General features: G+C 37.8%; 1 protein-coding gene across 4 annotated transcripts in view; it reads right to left on the bottom strand.

Moving 5' to 3' along the window:
* Positions 1–24,347, bottom strand: part of CEP128 (centrosomal protein 128) — a 412,477-nt gene that overhangs the window by 58,022 nt on the left and 330,108 nt on the right. For 3 of the 4 annotated variants that reach the window (XM_066342939.1, XM_066342941.1, XM_066342942.1), the window contains one exon: positions 2,120–2,143. The exons of the other annotated variant lie outside the window; for it this stretch is intronic. In XM_066342939.1, coding sequence (XP_066199036.1) covers positions 2,120–2,143 — 24 coding nt within the window. The remainder of the gene's footprint in view (positions 1–2,119; positions 2,144–24,347) is intronic. 4 annotated transcript variants of the gene reach the window in all.

Raw genomic sequence — 24,347 nt, 5'->3', positions numbered from 1 at the left:
ATCAGAAAAAACCAGGAACTGCATTATTCCATATGTAGGTGGGACATAAAAGTGAAACTAAGAGACATCGATAAGAGTGTGGTGGTTACGGGGGGAGGGGGGAGAGGGAAAGGGAAAGGGGGAGGGGGAAGGACACAAAGAAAACTAGATAGAAGGTGACAGAGGACAATCTGACTTTGGGTGATGGGTATGCAACATAATTGAACGACAAGATAACCTGGACATGTTATCTTTGAATATATGTATCCTGATTTATTGATGTCATCCCATTAAAAAAATAAAATTATTTTTTAAAAAAATCTTTTTAAACACAAAATATGAACATTCAATACTTGCATCATACTCTCCATTATACCTTTATATACAACTATTTCCCCTCACATACAGCATGGCAATTACTTTTTTAAAGTATGACTTTTTATGTCTGAATAATATTTCATCATAAGGTGGTACCATTATTTTACTGTTCTTCCAATTCACATGGTTTTTATCATAAAATGTTTATTTATAAAAGTAATATAACCATGTTTTATAAAACTTTAATAAAATCAGAAGAAGAAATCAAATCGCAGCCCCCCTCTCTTTTTTTAGCGACCAAGAGAGAGAGACAGGAAGGGAGGGAGATGAGAAGCATTAACTCATAGTTGCAGCACTTTAGTTGTTCATTGATTGATTCTCATACATGCCTTGGCCAGGGGGCTCCAGCTGAGCCAGTGACCCCTTGCTCAAGCCAGTAACCTTGGGCTAAAGCCAGTGACCATGGGATCATGTCGATGATCCCACACTCAAGCCACCAACCCTGCGCTCAAGCTGGTGAGCCTGTGCTCAGCTGATGACTTGGAGATTTCGAACCTGGAACCTCAGCTTCCCAGGTCAGTGTTCTATCCACTGTGCAACCACCAGTCAGGAACAGCCCGAATTCTTCTCTAACAAGTCACTTTCATGAGTTTTGCTCTTTCCTATATTCTTTTTTCATGTGCCTATCACTATTTGTTATCATTAAAGTGAATATAATTTTAAATCTTGAATTTATTTCCATTTAACATTGTATTATTAGCCTTTTCTATATTTATTGTGGCATGTGGGGTAGAAATTGTAACCATTATTTTATTGTCAAACAATAAGTAGTGTTTCCTTTCTATTCTACAATCATTTAAAATAAGTCATTTTGTAATATTGCAGGAATATAGTCTTTACATTCATTCACTTTAAAAATCATTTCTGCCAGACTAGGCAGTGGCACAGTGAATAGAGCATCTGACTGGGACACAGAGGATGCAGGTTTAAAACCCCAAAGTTGCAGATTGAGCGTGGGCTCATCTGGCTTGAGCAAGGGGTTGCTGGCTTGAGCATAGGATCATAGACATGACCCGATGGTTGCTGGCTTGAGCCCAAAGGTCCCTGGTTTGAAGCCCAAGATTGCTTCCTTAAGCCCAAGGTCACTGGCTTGAGCAAGGGGTCACTCACTCTGCTGTAGCCCCCCAGTCAAGGCACATATGAGAAAGCAATCAATGAACAACTAAGGTGCCACAACAAAGAATTGATGTTTCTCATTTCTCTCCCTTCCTGTCTGTCTGTCCCTGTCCATCCCTCTCTCTGTGTGTCTCTTTCTCTGTCACACACACACAAAAAATCATTTCTTAGTATTAGATTCTTACAGGTAATATTGAGAAAAAGGCTGACCAGCTTTTATCATTATTTGGATATTACTGAAAATAATTTAAAATATTAAAGTTGAATACCTGGAATATCCAAAAGTATAAAGAGCATTTTCATCTGTTTTTTATCAACCAGTCCTTTTAGTAATTGGAAAATACAGACACAATATACAGGGTTTTGATTACATTTAAACAAATTACATTTCTGTAAATTAGTACATCTTGGCATCATCAGACTAAAGAGAGCAGTGGCCACTTAAATATGTACGTTTTTTATTTCTTCTAATTTTTTTTAAACTGTGTCCACATACCTTCCATGTACAGTTTAGCTTATATCCCCTTTGAATCTCATATGTAGTTTAGCAGTGCTTTCTGGGACTGCTTGCTTGGGGAGTGCTCTGAAATCCACACCAGGACACGGCAGTAATTCTGACAGAAGAGAAAGAAAATGCCCAACTTACCGTTTCTAACACATTTACACGGTCCTGCAAATAAAGCATAATATACAATTACAAAAATAGAGCTATTAAAATCATTTCAAATTTACTTTTCAGATTTTCTTTTTATCCTCTATTAATAATCATTTACTTTTAAAATGTAAAAAAAATGAAAACTCAGGATGAACTCTACAGTAGAATTAATCACAAAAAGGGTCACTATCTCTTTTCTCATCTCTGCAAGTTAGGACTACAGGGGTTAATTTAACAGTAAATACCATAAATTCAGATGTAATTACTAAATGGAATGCATTTTACCTCTTTCGCAGTGGTAAATGCATTTATCTACTTAAGTATATATAGTATTAGGTACAGTTGAATATATGAACCATGACTAGATAATGGAAGTGATATAAAAAAGGTATTCAGTGATATATCAGCTCTTGATTAGGTATGCAGCACAAAGTTTGATCTCACAGGAAGACAAAACTCAGGCATAAGAATACTTCATCAAATTAAATTAATAAGTAAATTATTTATTAAAACAAGACAGGTAAAAAAATGAGAAATATGTCACATGCAAACAATCCTGAACTCGGATGGGCCTTGATTACTTATAGTATCTTAGGTTTTACGGAAATATTGGTTTTAAATAGGGTTATTGATATTAATGCTTAAAAAGTTACAGGATAAAGAAATGGTTGCATTCTCAACTCCTTTTTTTATTTTAAGAGAGAGAGAAGAAGGAAGAGAGAATGAGAGGAGTCAAGTCATTCCACTTAGCTATGTATCATTGACCGCTTTTCATATGTGCCCTGACCGGGCTCGAACCGGTGCCCTTGAGCCAGTGACCTCCAGCCAGGGCTATATTCTCAACTCTTTTCTGAACTGACAGCTCCATACAGGGAGCTTTTACCAAATACAAAAGACTGAATTTCAGAGGAAGGAGAATGAGGATTTGAGAAAGCAGAAAGCCATCCTTTCCAGGAGAGTCAAGGTTGTTCTTCTTTCTTCCATTTTATGGAGTTAGAAGAGAAATGTGAAATCTGGATTTGTTTGTTTGTTTAATCTAATGAATCACTTAGGTACAAAGAGCCACTCAGCTCAGGTCCCTTGTGGCTCTGCCAGGACCACCAGGGACCCACGACACTTAGGAGCAGAAAGAACAGGGTCCTCACCTCCATGCTCCCAGCCTCACCTAACACAACTCCCAGCCTTGTTCTGAGGACGTCTGCAACCCAACCTTCAAACCTCAAACTGGGAGACTGAATTGTACATTTCTACCCTTTAAACATTTGACTGTGTGGGCACAAGTTAAATGAATAAATTATGCAAAATTAGTCCAAAGCAGATGGTTTTTAGCAATATAATCTGTGTAACTACATTTTGTTGGCACATTTGAGAGAACTTTGTTCTGGAACCCAAAGTTATCATGAAGTAACGACTATTTTGCCGGTGACTAGTGTACTGTCACATTTGAGTGCTTTATCGTAAGTGCATATAATACTTCAAGTGGGCTTTGATCTGTTGTTACCAGGCATCTTACTCACAAGAGAGCTGGGACAAAGCCATTATGCATTGCTTTGTCATCTTTTGCAGACTAAATAAAACCTCATTAGATGCCTCACAGAGACAGAAACAACGTTTGTGCCATACTGTGTTTATATGAACCATCTTAGAAGGCTCAAAATATTCACAGCCACTGTTTGAGTCTCATATTTTCCCCATATATTTATGGGGACATAGTATTTAGGATTAACATTTTGTAAATGCATACGTACAGCTGGTTTTAAGTCAGTAATTTCATATGATGTCAAAGCAGTAGAACTGAATTAAATTATGTCTATCTTAATTCCTATCTCACTGTTTGGCAAAGACAAATTGATAAAATTTATGTATTAGCATCTTCATTTCACTTGAGTATTTGCCACAGGATTTGAAAAGAAATATGTACTGTCATGGACTACAAGTTTTTATCCTCACAAAATTCATGTGCTGGCATTTGGACCTGTGGAATTGAGGAAGGTAATCAGATCATGAGGATCTGATTACCTCATTATGGTATTAGTGTCCTTAGAAGACACAAGAATGCTTGCTTCTCTTTCTGCTTGCTATCATGAAAGGACATAATGAGAAGATGGCCCTCCCAAGAACTAAATCTGCCAGCACCTTCATCTTAGATTGCCCAGTCTCCAGAACTGTAAGAAATAAATGTTGTGTAAGCCACCCAGCCCATGGTAATTTATTACAGCGGTGTGAGCTGACTAAGAAGACATGTGCATAGTCTGTAAGACTTATGGTCACAAATGGTTTAAAATACTCCATTTTGTTCAAGTATAAAGATCAATAAATAATCTATTTTGATGCAATTTATTTATGTCTGTTTGTCCATAACCTACTTTATTATAATTCAATAAGTAATTATTTTGATACAATTTACTTATATCTCTAACCTAATTCATTCCAATATGGTATTAAGACACCTTTCCATGAAAAAATGGGCATGTTCAGAAAAGAAAATTTAGGAAATAGAAAAATTCATTTTTTTAACCTAAATTGAAATAATTCAATTTGCAACTCAATGACCACTAATAGGATACTGCCATTACAGCCAATTAGTGAGCATTGTCTAAATTGTAGTTTTTTGGTCTTAATTTTAAAAATGTATGTAAAAAGAAACTCACTACTCCTAGTCTTTATGAACTTATTAACTTGTTTTTAAAATTTTAAAAATGTATTTTGAAATTTTAAGTGGTTTTAGTTGACTTTGTTTTTGGCAGACAGGATTGGTTATTATAATTCTATATATAAAAGAATGAGGCGCCTGTACATCTTTATTTTCAAATATCTGCATACTTCCTCTCATGTTCTTATTATTACAAAAGAGGTAACTTAAGGCAATTTTGTGGCATTAATATAATCTATAAAAAAACGCCAGTATATGATCTAGAATGAACATGTAATCACACCAAAATAAACTATATTCTTCTCAACCTCTCCCACTCTTACTAGAACTGTATTTGTAGTGTTTCATTGTTGTAGTTTAATCTACATTTCAACAGATTTTACCTTCAAGCTCAACTCAATCTTCAGTTTCAACATTCTCCCAAGCCCCCCATCACAAACACCTCCTCCTCCCGCTGCCCAAGCTTGGATCCTGAAAAGTACTGTTAGGACAGTGAAAGGTGGATTAGCAGTTGGGAGGTATAAAACAGCCTCCTGAAGTAATGAAGATACTTTCACTATAATAACGCTATTTCAGGTGGTTCCAATAAGTCAACGGTTCTTATTTTTATAGTAATGGACTTTGAGAATGTGATGAAACTTGATCTTCTCCCCAGGACTGTATATTACCCACAAGACACACATAATTCTGCAAATACTTGAGGTAAATTGCAGACTCTCTGAAGCCCACCCATGGGCCTTCACATCATTTTTCTCTAAGTAAAAATATGTAAAATAATATGTAAGAATATTATATAAATAAATTTTTATTAAATCTATTTATTTCTCCTGTATAAAATATTTTTAGATAAATAACACCAAAATCAAGGGAAAAAAATACTGGGAGTGAAGGTCAAATAATAATCAAATGAAAAAGTTCCTTTAAGTACTTTGAAAAAGAAAAGTTATTAGGGAAAATAACCTGTTTTGTTGCTACTGCTTTTTTTGTGATGAGATAGTCTCTTTTCCACTATTCTTTAATTCAAAGGAGGGGAAAGTCTAAGCAACACCTAAAAGAACAAAAACTATTTTAATGTTTACTCTTAAAGATTGTATGTGTAAACACTGCATAGTCATTGAGTTACAATGGCGAGTGCTAGCTGTTCTCCCCAGTATGAATATTACAAATGCTCTTATTTCTAAGGAAAAATAATGCTTCTAGATATAACATTGTATGTCTGCCTGACAGATCGAGTAGAGTTCTTTTTGGGTGGAGGACTATATCATGTATACTAAAAAATACATATTTTATTAAAAAACAGTCACAGCAATATAAAGTACAACAGAGGGAATACAGTCAATTACATTGTAATAAGTATGCATGGTATCAGATGGGTACTAGACTTACAGGAGATCACCACAGAAGGCACATAAATGTCTAAACACTATGTTGTACGCTGAAATTGATATACTATTATATGCAAATTACAACAGGAATTTTAAAAAAATTAAACATGTATTATAACTTTTTAAGATGAGGTTAGTAACTTGCCTTGAGCTGTATATATTTCTTTGCTACTTGGTCATAATGAGGTGTACAACAGAATTTATAATCAAGGCAAATTCATTAGTGTCACTGGCGATGGGCAAAAGATTTATAGGCTAAGTTAGGAAATGAGCAAGACATGGATCTTTGGTATCTGAATCCCAGACCATTAATTGATTCAGCTCAGCCAATCAACTAGACACATTGATTCATCCATTCCTTCTAAATGATGAATTAGAAACCTTATAGGTTTAAATAATCAGAGTTCTTCTGCCTTTGGTAAGTATAGCTGAACAAATCTAGTGACTTCATTATATCACAATAATGCAGCGTTTTCCAGGAGTGCTTTAAATATACATTAGCATCTGAAAAAGCACAATACTGGCCTAAAAATATCACAAGAGTTTCCATTCCTAAGTCTAAGAAGCTGAGAGTATAGAATAAGTTTGGAAACTTTTCTGGGACTGAACATCTCTGCTAAACATAATTTTAACAAAGAAAACCCCACAATGGGGACTCCCTTCCATCACTGTTCAAAAAGCACAAAGACTTCTTCTGGAAGAGAAATACACTAAGCTTCACTCAGAGAGACCACTGCATGGCATTTTCCTGTCAATACTACCTCTCATCAACACTCACACTTTTGCCTGCTATTTCTTACATGAATGATACAAAATGAAATGCAAGTATATACCTTTTCTCTTTGATACACTTCCACGTAGCAACCCGTTACATTTAACAAACTGTCAGTCATTTTTTAATAATGAAAAGAGCTAGAAATAATTTCAAATGTATTCTTTTCCAAGCTTCAAGATAGTAAATGGAAAAAAAAGACACTGATTAACCGCCACAAAAAAAGATCAGCCTTTGGTGGTTTAAAATTAATGAAAATAAAATAAAAACATAAAAATCACAAACAACCTCATAAAAGATATGTAATATAGCATAAGTTGGCTTTGAATATACCAAACAAATCAGCAATCAATACATAAAACTGTATTTTATCTAGTAAAAATAAGACAACTGTTGGTCAAATAAGTTTGTAAATATGATATATATGTTTGCTCGCTTTGGGTGTGGGAGACAGGCTGTAAGGTGGCAGTCATGATAGCCTAAGGCTTAGTTCTAAGACTAAGCCTTTCCCTGCCTTCTGATACTAAGATCTTCTCAAAACTAAGCTTTCCCCACACCCTTGACTGTTGCATGATGTGGGGTGGTGCTCTTATGAGGAATCCCATTTATGCCTCAGATAGGTGACTTTGTATCAGAGACTTCCTTATTTGTATATTGGCTTAAAGGTTTTGATTTCTACACTATAAAATGAGACAGACCAGGGACTTGCTCTCTCCGTTCCTGAAATTAGCATTGTAAGGAAAGGCAGCCAAGATGGCGGAGTACTGAAGGAGAAGTCAGTTAGTGCAGAGAGAAGGAGATGGGGAACAGAAGTGAATAAGGCTGATGAGGTAGAAACCTTTGATCTAGGAAACTCGGATAAGTCAGTGGCTTTGGGAGCCCTGAATGGAAAGGGAAGTGTTTTCCCACTGTGTGTATTTCTTGCCTGCCGGGTGCAAGCTAGGATTAAAGCTAATGGCCCACCAGTTCTTGGCTCCGTTGTTTCATTACCGTCTGTCTGAATCAAATGCAAACCTGCACAGGCCAGGCAGCTGTGATGGCGGCCGTGGCTACTGGCCTTACAACAAGGTTACTCCAAACTTGTAAAAATCATTAGGATGGGGGTAATATTGATACAAAGCCTGCAGCAGTTTCCCAGTCATCCAGGCTTTGATTTTGCCATCATTAAACAGTTGTAGTCAATCTTTGTAAACTCATTTCATGAACTGTTTATGAGTCCTTTTCAAATAATGTACTTCAGGGTCCAAAATAACAAAACAAATACTGACAAAGAAAACCCCAGCAAGGCATCAAGATTTTTGTCTAAACAGTTATCAATATTAACCTCTCAATATTTTGATTTATCAAAAAAAAAAAAAAAGCCAGTTCAAAAAGATATACCATTTCCTTGCACAATAGTAGCCAGTAATGTTCTTTGCGCTCTGCTTTTCACCCAGAAAGCAGAAAATCAGAAGCAGGAATTATTACAAGATTTAAAAAGAGTCAAAGGCTGCACTGCACATTTCTGATCTGTTCGCTCAGCCACTACCATTGCCATGATCAACACCAGAGGCACCGCTGCTCTGTAGCTGCCTTCTGCTCTATTCCCAGTTGGCATTCTGGTTTCCGATGTTGTTTGTGGAGGACAATACTGACCATTCTACTCATGTCCGACACTGTTCAGGAAAGGATGAGTTTGCGTTTACACTGAAGTGGGATATGTGCATGAGTTCCTCAGGTGGGGAGTATGAGTGGGGTGGAGGAGAAAGACATGCAAAGGTGGCTCTGCTGGTTTGTTTTAACAGATTTCATGCTGGAAAATGCAGCCAGAAGTTAGGTAAGGGCTTTGCTTCAAGTCCCTGTAAACACTTTCAAACACTGTATAAAACTAATACCAACTGTAAAAAAAAATAGAAGACTGGATAAAGAAGATGGGGCACATATACACCATGGTATACTATTCAGCTAGAAGAAATGATGACATCAGATCACTTACAGCAGAATGGTGGAATCTTGATAACAGTATGTGGAGTGAAATAAGTGAATCAGAAAAAAACAAGAACTGCAGGATTCCATACATTGGTGGGACATAAAAACGAGACTAAGAGACATGGACAGGAGTGGGGTGGTTATGGGGGGTGGGGGGAGGGAAGGAGGGAGAGGGGGAGGGGAAGAGGGAGGGGTACAAAGAAAACTGGATAGAGGGTGACAGAGGACAATCTCTCTTTGGGTGATGGGTATGCAACAGAACTAAATGACAAGATAACCTGGAAATGTTTTCTTTGAATATATGTACCCTGATTTATTGATGTCACCCCATTATAATAAAAATTTATTTATAAAAAAAAAACTAATACCAAAAACGTCTCAGATTTACCCTTTATATTTCAGACCACAAAGGAATGCCATGAAGTTCCATTTTTCCCCTTGAAAATTAAGAATTTCTTTAAGATTCTTCTCTAAAGCATAAATGTAATGTGATGCACAGGCCTACAAACCAGATGAAGGGCCACAGACACAGAATTATCTTCCTCTAGGACAGGGGTCCCCAAACTTTTTACACAGGGGGCCAGTTCACTGTCCCTCAGACCGTTGGAGGGCCAGACTATAAAAAAAAACTATGAACAAATCCCTATGCACACTGCACATATCTTATTTTAAAGTAAAAAAACAAAACGGAAACAAATACAATATTTAAAATAAAGAACAAGTAAATTTCAATCAACAAACTGACTAGTATTTCAATGGGAACTATGGGCCTGCTTTTGGTTAATGAGATGGTCAATGTGCTCCTCTCACTGACCACCAATGAAAGAGGTGCCCCTTCCGGAAGTGCGGTCAGATAAATGGTCTCAGGGGGCCGCATGCAGCCCGCAGCCCGTAGTTTGGGGACCCCTGCTCTAGGAACTGCTGGATTCCACAATGAAACTGCTGGTATCAGGTTACAAGAGTTCAGTGAATGACACTGGCATTGGAGAACAACTAAAAAATATTTGCAGGTAATATAAAGGCTATGGTGGTGGTTAGGGGCAATGCAAATGACAACCAAGGTAATTTCAAAGAGTGACTGTATCCCAAGAGAGATTAAACTGCAGCTGAGCAGTAGGGGGAGAAAGCCAACAGCCCAGAAGCCAACATGCCATATTACTTTTTCAAGGATTTACATTTTAAGAAATAAAGTGCATGTCTCCAGTTGTGAGGTTAGTCATATATCAGCTGAATATGCTCTGAACTCGTATGCAAATCACAGTGCAGTGGTGATTATGGCATAATTTATGAGTAGGTCTATGTCATGCAGAACTAGTGGAGACAATGGGGTGTGCTTTTTTTTCAGTGTGCATCTGACTGCCACCAAACACAGCTAGTCTACTAGACTCTCTGAGGCATGTCCTTTGTTGTAGGGAATCACCAGTCTAACCTTGAACCCTCTATGACTTGGATTAGGGAACTTTAGTTAAAAGCACAGAGTGAATGTCTCGGATGCAAACACCAAGAAAGTGTGAGTGAGTGACCTTTGTGCAGACACAAATGAATGCATGAGAATGGGCTTTGGAAAATTAGCCTAGAGGTTCTAGAATGCATCTAACTTTGTGTTTGTTAATTAGCAAAAAAAAAAAAAGAATGTACTGACCCAAATTAGCCTTTTCTCCATGTCAGCAAAATGGCCATTAGTCATTCTTTCCCCTTATCACCTGACTTCCTTCCCTCGTAATCCTGTTACTCTCTGTTCTACTTCTGATCAATAAAAGCTAAGGGAAAAGAAAAATTAGGAGGTCTTCTTTGCCTCCCTTGGCAAGCCTCCACCTCTCCCCCTTGACATAAGTTTGTGTCTTTTTTTAAAAATTTTTATTTTATTTATTCATTTTTAGAGAGGAGAGAGAGAGACAGAAAGAGAGAAAGAGAGAGAGGAGAGAGAGACAGAGAGAAAGAAGGGGGGAGGAGCAGGAAGCATCAACTCCCATATGTGCCTTGACCAGGCAAGCCCAGGGTTTTGAACCGGCGACCTCAGCATTTCCAGGTCGACGCTTTATCCACTGCACCACCACAGGTCAGGCCTAAGTTTGTGTCTTAAGTAGTTTCTTCCACAGGACACTGGTAGTTCTCAGTGGGCTGGAGTACTACACTTTGTTAACCTCAGTGACAAATATCTCCTGGGCTTCTAGGTGATGAATATTCACAAGGAAACTCACATACCCACAGAACCCTTTGTCCCAAGTCCTTCCTCCTGAATGTATGAACACAGCACTTGATTGTTGACTATCATGCATGGCACTCAGCTGGGTCATTAAATGGTACAAGCACTCAGTCCATCTTGGGAATTACACTGCTTACCTTTGAGTGATTTTAATAATCCACATCCTAATTTACCTGTAGAGTCATTTACTCAATTCTTTTCAGGAATTAAAGCATACGGAACATTAGATTAGAGACTCTCTCTCACTCCCATCCCCATATTACTTCTGGGAGCTTCTGTGTACAGGTACCTCTCACCACTGTATGCTAGAGAGAGAGGCTATTAGGGATAATCAAGACATAAACAGATGGTTTTAAATAATACATTTGGCTGACATGAGTTACATTTTTCTTGCTTCCTAATTCAGACTGACTATGAATAACCAATTATTAATCTCCATTTCCTAATATACCATCACAGGTGGGAATGGAAAGGTGATTATGGAATTTAAAACTACCCTTACATTACCTGTACTCCAGAAATCAATGGTGCATTATTTTTAGTACCTAAGAAAATCGAGGGAAAAAACCAACAAACTCAGTTTTTAGTTGCACTTCAAGAAAGCACACCTGAAGGCTGACTTACCCTGTATATCCTAAAATATAGTAAATGTATCTTGACTATTCAGTTTTAAATATCCTAAATATTTCTACCTATGACATACTTAACTGCTTTTTCTTCCAATTGAGCTTCCTTCTGTTTTTTCATTGCAGTCTGACTAGCATCTTCCCAAGGTGGAATTTTAAACTGTAGCTTTGGCTGTTTGAGAGAGATGTGAGTAAAGAAAAAGAGTTGGAAATCTCTACTGTCTTAAAATCATCAAAAGCACTATAAATAGTCATAGCTATAAAAATAACACTAATAGGACTATAATAATTTCAAATAAATTTTTAATAGCCACCTTTGTAGAAAATACCACATTGTGCTTTTCAAAGTTTCTCCCGAATATTTCCTTACCCAACGTAGAGTCACAAATTTTAGGAAAATCATTACTTGAAATTTAAAACATTATACTACTTAGGATTAGAAATAAAGAGTAGTAATATAGTTCAAAGTATCCTCAATTGTCTTACTTTCAAAATCAGCCCTGGAAGGCACTGATCCTAAATTCCAACGTCTTCGAAATGAAGGAATAAATGAGACCAGAGCTGGTTAGACACACTGGCAGTTTCGGTCAGCTGAAAACGACTCCTAGCACTCGCTCCTTACCTGTGGACAACGAGGCACTGACGCTGGTCATTTCAGAAGTTCAGAAAGGTCTGATTACTCAAAATTATTCCTGCCAGTTGCAAAATTATTTAAAGTTTTCCAGCGAAGATTTATTCTTTTAGAAAGAGCTCAAAGCATTATTCTTTGACTGCCCCCACTCCAGTTAATCTTTTAAAAGGCAAACATCCCTGAGATAAATGACCGTTAAACTAGTTCATCCCAAGGCAGGGTCAGCAAAGTAGGACAGTGGCTCAAATCCAGGCTGTCTTTCTGACCAGAGATGGGAAAAAAAAAATAGGAACCAGAAAAAAAATTTTTTTTATAAATTAATGTATTGTTTTTAGAGAGAGAAGAAGGGAGAGAGACAGAAATATTGCTCTGTTCCTGTATGTGCCCTGACCAGAGATCGAACTGGCAACCGTTCGTAGCGGGATGATGCTCTAACCAAACAAGCTATCTGGCCAGGGTGGAACCAGAAAATGCTTACCCAACTTTTAGACTTTAAAACAAAATTTAAAAGTTATATATGCATAAATATATACACCCAGAATATAAACCATTCCTCAGGTGATACGTATTTTTTCCTTTTGTCTTATGTTCCTTTCATCTGTCATTTTTCTTTCATTCCAATGTCTCTTACCTTTCTTGCTTCCTTTCTCTCTCCCTCCCTTCCACTAATTTACCCATTTAATTCATTAATCCATTCATCCACGCACACGCTATGTTGGAGATTCGGTACCTAGCTGTGGAAAGAAGATAAGGTCTCTCTGCTATCACAGAGCTCACATTCCAAATGTAGAGAAGACAAAGACATAACTAAAGAGGACACTCAGGAACTGTGATGGAGGCTGGGGGCAGAGATGTACCTTAGACAGCTGGGTCAGGTTAAGTTCCTACTGAGAGATGACATTTGAGCTGAAACAAAAGCGTGGAATGAGTCACTATTGAAAGACCTAAGGGGAAAACATGAGAGAGAGAGAGTACTAGCACATGCAGAGCTCCTGGGACACAAAAGCGGGTGTTCAACTTCAGGAACAAAAGGGACAGAGACGCAGGTATGTGTATTGTGGCCATTAGTGAAAACATCCCTTTAAGTTACCCAGTATCATAAAGAGCAGCATTACTTATGAAAAGCTTCTTATTTTCCAAAAACTATATAGAGTGCTTTCACATGTTCTCATTGAATGCTCACAAAAAACTTGCATTAGGTGAACATTATTAATTTTATTCATTCAAAGTTAAACAGACTCGAAGATATTAAATGTACTGAATGCCACACTGTGATTTAATGTTGGAGTTTAGACTATAATCCAGGTCCACCTGACTCAAAAAGACTCTATATTAACTCTCAAAAACAAATTAAAAGTCACATTTAAATATATATATTTAAAAGCTCTGCAAAATGACTATGGGAAATACCATATGCTAACAGCACAGTTTTATGAGCAAATAGACTATAAGTGCTTTTTTTGTTTTTTTACTACCATCACGTCTATTGTGTGTGTGTTGTGATGGAGGTTAGGGGATATACTGGAACACTGTTCTGCAGCCTTTCTCAAAACTACACATGCCAGAACAGCATTCCAAAACTTTATTTTTAACAGATGTCAGGTGTCAGGATAACAAAAAAACACAATAAAATTTAACGTTCAAATAAAAACCATTATTGGTATACACATTTTTATATTTATTTACTATAAAATAAAAGGGATTATATTTCTTCCATATGCTTTTCTTAAGGAAGTTGCAACTCCTTCTGACTTCTGTGTCTGATATGGGGCCAGCTGACGCACACAGTCAGCACCACCCGGGAACTACGAGGAGAAAGAAAGGACAGAGGAGGGCAGAGACCCAAACTGAGCCAGCCGCGGGCTGTGCAGGTCGTGCGGTCAGCGCACCGCTACGGTGCGGGACAGAGGAGGGCAGAGACCCAAACTGAGCCAGCCGCGGGCTGTGCAGGTCGTGCGGTCAGCGCACCGCTACGGTGCGGCTCTCTCAGCTCCCGCAGGTCGGGGCTGCGGAAGTGTAGATTCACCACTGGGCTCATAAACAGCCTCTTCCCCCGCTCCTGCTTCATTCGTGACAAATTTGTTAGTTCTTTAAAAACAGTGAAATGAGAACTTGGGATTTCAATTACAACCAGGACGCAGTAAAGTCATGGAGTCTCCTGTAGGTGATATTTTTCTATTTCATTTGATGAGCAAACACAGAGATATTGTTAACAAACATTAAACGTTATTTACTAGCATGGTAATGAGCCTTCGTACTTCTAACAGTACACATTAAACTTTGAACAAATTCAATTCAGACTTGTAAGTGGAAGGCAGATATTCTGGAACAGGAACGTGCATCAGAATCAACTTTTTGAAACCAAAATAACCACCAATTATGATAAAAAGACAAAGATAGAAGAAGAGGAGATGCTTATTAGTCATTCTTTCAGTTCATTTTTGTTTTATCACTTTTTTGTACAATTTAAAATTTATGCAAACATTTTCAATGTTGCCTTTAATTTTTGCCAGAATATTTTGAACCTGGTTTAAAACTGAAATCGAAGAAGCCCGAGGAGGGCTTTAATAACAACTTTCTCCAGTCTGTTTATTTAAAACGCGATGAATAGGCAAAAAGAAGAGGTGCAGAATGAAGAAAGGAAAATGATCCCTTCTCCTTCCTAGAAGTGCTCGAGATTATTGGATCGTTCCTAATCTCACACCAGGAATTCAAATCCTCCTCACATGCCAAAGGGCAAATATATATGTTTATAGGCCACTGTCCCAGCTGCCACATGTTTGTAAGCTTAGAGCCCAAGGGTTTATAGAAGTTTTAAAGTTATAGAAAAACAGTAAGAAGTTTCACTAATTTTAAGTTCCTAGTTTTGCCTTAAGGCACTTTCTAAAATTTATTTAGTTTCTAATAGTCTCTTTTTTGAGGAGGTAGGGAGTCAGTCAGTATTTTACCACACTAAATACTTCATATGTTTGGTAATGAATCATTCTCATAGGGGGGAAAAAAAGAAGAAATTAAAATAAAGTCTGGGAACCTAAACAAACAAAGTGTAGAAATTCAGTTCTCCATAAGCTCGGGAGGCATTAAGCACAGTGGCAGGAATGCTAGGCAGATTCTAATACAAATCCTCTCCTGGCCACCAACCAGCTGGGCAAGCTATGAGCCCTGGTAGCTTCTTTACCTGTGCAGTGAGAATAACAGTATCTACCTTAGAGAACAGTTGTAAGAAACACCTGATCTATATTTAGAAGTCTGAGCACAGTGCAGGACACAAAAAAGTTGCTCATTAGCTTGAGGGTGTTTTTTTCTTCTCCTTTGACGCACAGACCATCAACCACCCTTCGGGGCCAATTTGGCGCAATCTTGATGGGAATTAAGAAGTGCTAAATAAGTACTTGTTAATAGAGTGAAACATAATCCTAGTGAGTTTTCAAGATTTCAGCTTGGGAAAACCCTTTGCAAAATATCTTTATATCCTGGAAAAATCAGCCAGAGATGAGACTGGACGACAGCCCTGATGTGAAAACTATGATTTCTTTCAATGACGTTCTATTAATGCTTCAAACCTCAAAGATTTGTCTTGTGAGTCAGTGGAAACTGTTCCAACCAGAAATGTATTATTGATGAGCATTTGTTTCCGAATCTGTTGCACACTATTATTTCATTACTTAAAATATTGCTCTTCATAACTGTCAATGTTATCAGGAGACGGAAGACAAAATGGAGTAAACAGTGTTATGGCTGACTATGTGTATGCCCCCCAAATCCATAGGTTAAAATGCTAACCCATTATGTGATATTAGGAGGTAGGAACTTTGGGGGGGTTGATTAGGTCATTTGGGGAGAGCCCTCATAAAACACAGTGTCACAGTGCTCTCTCGGCTCTCTGCCAAGTGAGGACAGAGCAAGAGGATGGCTCTCTATGAATCAGGACAGTGGGTCCCACCACCTACTAAATCTACCAACATCAATACTGAACACGGATCTTGCATCTGCCTTGACCTTGAATTTCTCAACCTCTAGAACTGTTAAAAATAAATGTCTCTAGCGTAAGCTACCCAGTCTAAGGTATTTTTTGTTACAGCAGCCTGAATGAACTAAGACATAGGGTTATCTGTACCAAATTTAAGGGCTATCTGGGAATGTGACGTGAGAAGAAGCAACAGAGACACACGTTGGAGTACAGTCTAGAAGTGATCACTTCATCTGCAACCCAGCTGAAACTGCCCCACGGTTGACTCTGGAGATAAAATAAAACTCTCAGACAAGCTCAACACTGTAAAACATCCTCACGTGCTTAGATCATTTTCATTTTTCACAAGAAAATGCAAGCTGCTCTTTATATTAGCCCCAACGCCAGGGAGCCCAGAATTTGGACTCTGACAAAGGCAACAAAGGTCGTTTTATGGTTGTTTTTCATGGAGTCAACTGTAAAGGGGCTGGTGTATGGAGATAGGTAAAATAATTTCCCACCTTGTGCATAGAATTTACAAAATCTGTAACACATGCTTGGTTCATTTTCACTACTATGTTTTTAAAACTGTCACAGAGTAAAATTTGGGCTTTCGAGCTCAAAGACTACTCTTTGTCTTTGTATCTTTAACTGTTTCCAAATGGTGTCTATTATTTTTTAAGAGGCTTTTTAATAAGCTTGACTCAAGGAGGCTGTTGAATCCTGAAGTCTTATGTTTTCCATCCCTCTGGACAAACAGAACTAGCCATGCTTTTATATTTTTTATCCTCTAAAGAAAATCATCTGCTTAATCCACTTTCATATATTCAGACAACACAACAGTTTTAGTTTCAGGCCTTTCTATTTTCTAGTTTAATTCTATCATAAATTTGGAATTATTAAAATTAAGTTGCAAGTTTCAGGTAAAATAGGGTGATAAAAGTTAATGACCACTAAAATTTCAAGTGGAATCTATTTTACCGAGCTTCATTCTGTGCTCTCATGGGCCCCTGGCACAGTTAATTGAAGTGTGCAGATCCTATTGGGGGAGACCTTGCTTGACCCTAATATACACAAGCTCCTGAAGTCCCATCTCTGTTGAGACCTCACACCGAATTTAAGTCTTGGTAAGCCTACTCACCTTTTGGGAAAATAGGGATTTTAATGAACCATTAACTCACCTCGCCCTGAAAATGGCAAAGTATTGCTCAACCCTCCCATCTCCCATAACCACCCATGGTTTGTTTTATTTATGTCATATCGATTAGAACAGTATTTATTAAAAAAAGAGACAGAAAGATAGTGATTTGCTTATGTTCTGAGAAATGCATTTTAGGGAGAATAAGTAGGTACACATTACATTTTGGTTTCTAGAATTATATAAATTCCATTATAACTCTCATGAGTCATACTAGGAACAAGCAGGACACTGAATTTACCTTTTAGTTTAACAGAGCCTTAAATAGTCAATTCCAATTTATCAATTTATTTAAATTGGGACTTCTAAAAATGTACTTTAGTGTCTGCCAAGCAAATCAGAATTCCTGTGGAAATTTAAGAACTGCTTTAACCAACCCTTCAGTTCTTCTGCTGTTAGAACACTGCTCCCCACCTTACTCTCACTCTCACTTCTAAAGTAACTCAGGGACTCTTATTTGCCCTGTCCTTGCATGTGTCCCCACTACCCCAATAATCTCCAAACTGCTGTGTGGTTAGAAAGTACAGGTTATGGGCATTCCATAGTCAGGCAGATATGATTGACAGTAAAACCACGGAAATTACCCATTTGGTCCGTCACTGGTCCAGTTAATCACATGGTTGGTCACCAGGAGGACTGGACATCTGCTGGGACTATTGAGATGTGAATGTACTGTGCTGTCAGCCTCTGCCCGAGCAATTTATTTGCCCATGTCAGTTTTTGTCTTTGGTGTTTTTTCTTGCCCAGTTAATCTTCAAAGATGTGTCTGCCAACTCTACACTAGAATTATTTTTCAGATTCTAATACCCTTATATTAATATTTATTAGACTTGTTCCAAGAGAACTGAGAAATTTGAGTTCTATTTTTTCTTAAAAACACCACACACACTGCCATATGCTGGCGACTCCATAAGAAGCTGATATGAAGTAATGGCTGAGAAAAAGGTTCTCTTCCCCTTCCTGCTCTTTCAAATGCTTTAGCCTAAGCACTAGAATCTATGGAAACACAACTAATTAAATTTAAAAAAATGTGGATAAAAAATATGGAACATTTGCCCCTCCACCCCCCAAACAGTGCCCCAAAATAAATGAAATCCTTCAAATGGAAGGTTCCTATTTTAAAAGCTACCTGGGAGAGAAATTTAATATAATATTGGGTCATGTGAAAAACAACATGTCTATAATGCTATTTAATACAGTTCGTGAGGCACAGCTTCTGGAATGTCTTAGAGAAAAATATATAACTTAAAAAAAAACCCATAAAACGATATTTTAATTAAACAAAGAATTCATTTCTAATGAAAGAAAATAATGATACTGAAGAAAGTGTCCAGAAATACTTGTCACATTTAGATTATAGATCCTACAGCTAAAATGTTTCCTTTGTCCTCTTAAAATAAGTGGTTGGTACTCTTTTGTAACCCATATAATGTTTTATTATTGCCAAATTGTGACTTTTTCACTTTTACATTATATTTGGTAGGTATCCAAAGATATCACCACTCTTTTAGCATAATCTCATAATCTAACCAAAATATGAATTTAAAATCCTGGTTCCCCATGAAAGAGGGAGAGGCTAAGAGACAGAGAGAGGGCAAGAGAGAAAGAGGGTGGGGAAGGAAGGAAGAAGGGGCTCCACATGGGCAGGGACATGTCGAGCACATAGTAGGTGCAAATAATTAGTCAGTGTGGGGAATCAAAACCTATGGAGGCCCTGCCTCGTTTAACACACTTCTTACCCAAATTAATCCTCCCCTGTGAAGTCAGTATCATTATTGACCCAATTTACAGATATGGATATGACCTCAAAGACTTAAAGATGGCCTAGTAAAAGAAAAAAAATACTAATAAAAATCATGTTTATAACATCTAGTTTTATCTGGTTAAAGATAAAAGGAAGGGTGAGCTGACTATAAGTCTATAGGAGAGAAGGTCATATGCACTTCCCAGAAATCTACTGTGTTTAGCAACTGTCTTAAGTGTTAGATTCAGGAAGGGGTGCTGAGACTGCCAGAAGTAATTATTGAAGGAGCCAGAACAGGGAGGTGCTGATAGAGCCCCTCTGAGGCTGAGAACAAAGAAGAGGAGGAAAAACGTGTGCATTCCATTGGTCAGAGACCCTTATCAGAAGTTTATGTTTGAAATTCACCACTAAGCTAAACCCAGCCCCTGTTGCTATGCTGCGTGCGGACCCTTTAGCGAAGTTAACTGCCACATCTGCTTCTGTATAATGCTTGCTTACTTAGGATATATAAGGACCTGGCTGTAAGCGCCAGGCGCGACTCCCATTTGCATCTCCCTGTGAGTATGGTGTCTCAGGACACTGGGGAGTTCGCCCCTGCGCAGGTTAAACTTGGCCAATAAAGTATGATCTAAGCTCCTGAAAATCTCCGACGTTTGTTCTCGTATCCGGTGGATCCAATATTAAGTAGCACTTTAAAGTATTTCTTCACTAACTGTAATGCTCTTGGTATGATTTGCATTCTGGGAATCAACAAACAACCCTGGGAAAGCAAGAAACTAATGAGAGGTAGTTTGGTTATTTTAAAGTGAAAACAAAAAACAACAGCAACACCTGCCACTACCAGCCATCACTGGTAAGGTGTCAGTCACTGAACACTTTTCAACTAAATTGAGGAGAATGGATTACCTTTTATGGCCATTTAACATGTTTCAGCTAATCTCCAGAAGCTTAAGGAAGGGATTTGCTTGTTCAGTGACCTCAAATGCATATGTAAATGAGACTCGAACTGCATCATACATTTATAGTCAAAGACAATACTTTGCTTTCTTTTAAGAAGAGCAGCAGGCACAATGTAACTAACTGCTAATGAATGTCACACAACACATGAAAAACCAGAGCCAGACAATATTAAGCTCCAGTGAATAATTTTGGGAATCACTAGCCATATTGTAAACATCACTGTCAAATACGTTCGATTCCATGGTCTGTGACTCCCGGAAGACAGAAAACTCTTTCCTTTCCGATGTCCGCCCCACACCCCCACCATTTTATCTTTTTCCATTTGCACTAATTCCTAGCACTCCTGCCCAATTACTCATTCCTTGATCATCTGTTTCAATATTATATTCAAAGAGAGAGAGCAGAGGACAGGATGGAGAGAAGGAAGGAGTGTAATGTGTGTATGTCTACAGGAATGGCAGAATTTGGAAGATGCCTCTGAAATTTTTTAAACAAAAATGAACTCTGGGAGAGAGATGGTGGTTGTTTTTTAATGAGTAGACCTTCAAGAGAATCGGGAATAGGTACTATATAAATAAAACACAGTATGGTGGGGGCATTTATTTGTTTATTCAGTTAACAGAAATTTACCAATTACCTACTATGGTGAGACACTGAGCTAAGTAGTGGATATTTGGGAAAATGAAAGAGTTGCTTCATAGGTATGATAGGAAATTACAATTCATCGTATAGTAAACTTGTATTTTAAAACCTAAACCCCTTAGCTAAGTGAATTCAGGACTTAACAAATATTTATTCAGTTTTACTGATTATTTTCTTCTTGAAATATTCTTGGCTAAGCTTCATGGCACTTGCTCTCCTGAAATTATTTTCTTTACATCTCAGTCTCCTTTGCACGATCTTTATCCTCACCCTGTTATTTACGTGTTGGAGCTCGCTAGAGTTCCGGCATGAATTTCCATTCCTTTTTTCTGTGCATTTCTCTGGGAGTTCTCATTGCTCCTATGTCTTGTAGGATCATCTATAATTTTATATGACATAGAAACCAGATCTGATGACACCAAATTCTGCATGTCCAGTTCAAACTCTTCTGAGCTCATATCTGAACCCCCTTCAACACTGACATCTGATGTTTCAAGATACCCCAAACTGAAAATATCATTAACTGAACTAATCAACTTCTACTTATCTCATCGAATAACAACTATCCATGAAATTTCCCAATCACGAAACCTAAGAGTTATTCTTAACTCCTTCCTTTTTACTTGCTAACAACCAATCTCAAAGTTCCATAGACCTTTATATTCTGAAAAATAGTGAGAAATCACCCGCTCATCTTCACGTTCTCTGCTACTACCTAACAAAGATCACCACCATTGCTTGCCAACATTCTCACAAATATCTGTTTAACTGGTTTCCCTGATTTCAGTCTTGCCTGCCCCCAATGATTTTATAGCCAGTTATATATTTAAAATGCAAATTTGATTACACAGTTCTCTGGTTTCAAACCCTTTACTTTTCCCTATATACTAAAGGTGAATCCTCACTCCTTTATCAAACCCTTTACTTTTCCCTATATACTAAAGGTAAATCCTCACTCCTTTATCAAACCCTTTACTTTTCCCTATATACTAAAGGTAAATCCTCACTCCTTTATCAAACCCTTTACTTTTCCCTATATACTAAAGGTAAAATCCTCACTCCTTTATCAAACCCTTTACTTTTCCCTATATACTAAAGGTAAAATCCTCACTCCTTTATCAAACCCTTTACTTTTCCCTATATACTAAAGGTAAATCCTCACTCCTTTATCAAACCCTTTACTTTTCCCTATATACTAAAGGTAAAATCCTCACTCCTTTATCAAACCCTTTACTTTTCCCTATATACTAAAGGTAAATCCTCACTCCTTTATCAAACCCTTTACTTTTTCCTGTATACTAAAGGTAAATCCTCACTCCTTTAGGAGGCCCTTCTGTTTACCTCACACACTCCCACCTTGTCTCTGTTCTCTGGGTCTCTATGTCTCCCCACACAGAACTGCTTTCAGTTCCTGAAACATGCTGCTGCTGCTCTCTTACCTCAGGCCTTCCCAGAGTCTTCATGTTGTCTTTTCTCATTTTCACTCCAAACTCACCTATGCTAATTCCTGCTTATCATTGAAGTACTGGCTTCCTTTGGGAAGCCTGCTTGGATTGCCAACTCCGCCCCAGCTTACCCTCTTACCTTCAACCTCCTACACTTACACCCAACCCAGCATTATCTCCACCAAACAAAGACTGATGTTCTTGTTATATTTTCCACAGTGCTTTAAACATCCCCTCTAGTAGCATTTTTTAACATTTTATTCTAAGCACCTATTTAACAGTCTTTTCCGCTCATTCTGGTGTAAAGGGCAAGAAGCTGTCCCATCTAAGCAGCTTGCCTTTGTATCCCTAGAATCTAGTACAGTGCCTTGCACAGAAGCGGTACTCAATAAATATTTGTTAAATGAGTAAATGAAGCACATTTTAGTTATAGGAAACTGGGAAGGGTTTAGAGATAAATAAATACCAACTACCCTTAAGGAGGATAACATTAAATGCAGAATGCTGTTATACATAATTATATGATGATAATGAATAAGTAAAATTGACTCCAGTTTGGAAACATGGGGATTTGCTAACACTGTAAATTGGAATGAAATGTTTAGCTCTCCCTTCTGGGAAAACTCACCCACACTAAATACTTCTGGAAGACAGTTTTATTTATGTTATATTACAGATGAGAAGAAAGGCACAGCAAAGTTAACTGAGTTACCCAAGGTTACCCAGTGAGGCAGAAGCACAGATAGGACTTAAACCTCAAAGTTGTCAATCTCCAGTCCTTCGTGATATCATTTTTTTTTAAATTACTTTGTCTTTTTCTCCCCAAAGTTTTAATATGTGATTGTAGGACTTCAACCTACATACTCCAATAGTCTTCTCAAACCATCACCTGTGATTCTGATATTCGAATATGGAAACTCAGGCACGCAGGCGTCTCCTGGCAGATTTCCCTCTAGTCTGTGACGTGAAAGGCTTTCTGTGATGTGTCCCTGCATCCTTGTGCACTCTCAGAGTGTCAGTTCCTTCTTAGATCTTAAGAGAGTATTAGCATTAGGAACTAGTTGCCTCTACAAGTGCCAACATTGAACTCTTCTGCTGTTGGACATCATATTGGATGATACCCTACATTTAAAAATGCCCATAGTCAGTTGGCTGGTACATTCTATTGCACTGATAAACATTCTGGTAGAAAATGCTGCCAGTACTTAATAAATAATTGAGAAGTTCATAGGCTACTACATTTAACAGGATTAGTGGCTCCAACATTCATAATGAGAGAGAAATAAACTCAAAAAGGTTGGCACTGCCATTTTAAAAGGCCAGGTATGTACTATATAGTCAAATATGTTTATACGTGGTATTCTGGGGCCAATGGCAAACATGGTGCATAACCAAATGCCTCAAAAAGGTTTTGTTACCTTCCCAATATACACATTTAGTGTACATCGAAGCTTTGCTTCTGATAACAACAGCATTGCTGATAATAATTTCTCCAACATATAGAGGGCAAGTATGTACTTGAGATTTTTTTCTAGACTCAGACTCAATCTACCAGGGCTCTTTCTTTTTATACCTGCATAGAGCTCAAGATGTTAATGAATTTAATCTGTACAAATTGTGGTTCACCAAGCCACTTTTGTTGGATGTATGGAATGATACTCTTCTTGATTATTTTTAGATCACTTATACAATTGTCTCTTAACAGATGCAGCATCAAATGGAAGAATCTCCCATTACAGAACAGCTCCCTTGCTCTTCGGGCTTTGCTTAACCCATCCTTCATTCAACAGAGGCAAACATCTTGACCCCTAAAGCATTCAAGCTGGCTCATTACATCGCTCTCCAGTCCTGCCTTGCATCTCCAGGCGCAAGAAGAACTTTAAATGTCCAAAGTATTTACTGTTTTTAATCCACACATTGACATTAAGTGAATAGGTTCTGTCATGTGAGCATAACTGATTATGTTTCCCCTAATAGAGACAGACACTTGAGTTACCCATTTGTAAGTTAGCCCAACGTAAAAGAAAGAGAGCTTCTGCC

This window comes from Saccopteryx leptura, chromosome 6 (genome assembly GCF_036850995.1).
Source record: "Saccopteryx leptura isolate mSacLep1 chromosome 6, mSacLep1_pri_phased_curated, whole genome shotgun sequence".
Lineage (NCBI taxonomy): Eukaryota > Metazoa > Chordata > Mammalia > Chiroptera > Emballonuridae > Saccopteryx > Saccopteryx leptura.
This window is presented reverse-complemented; position numbering and strand designations above follow the sequence as displayed.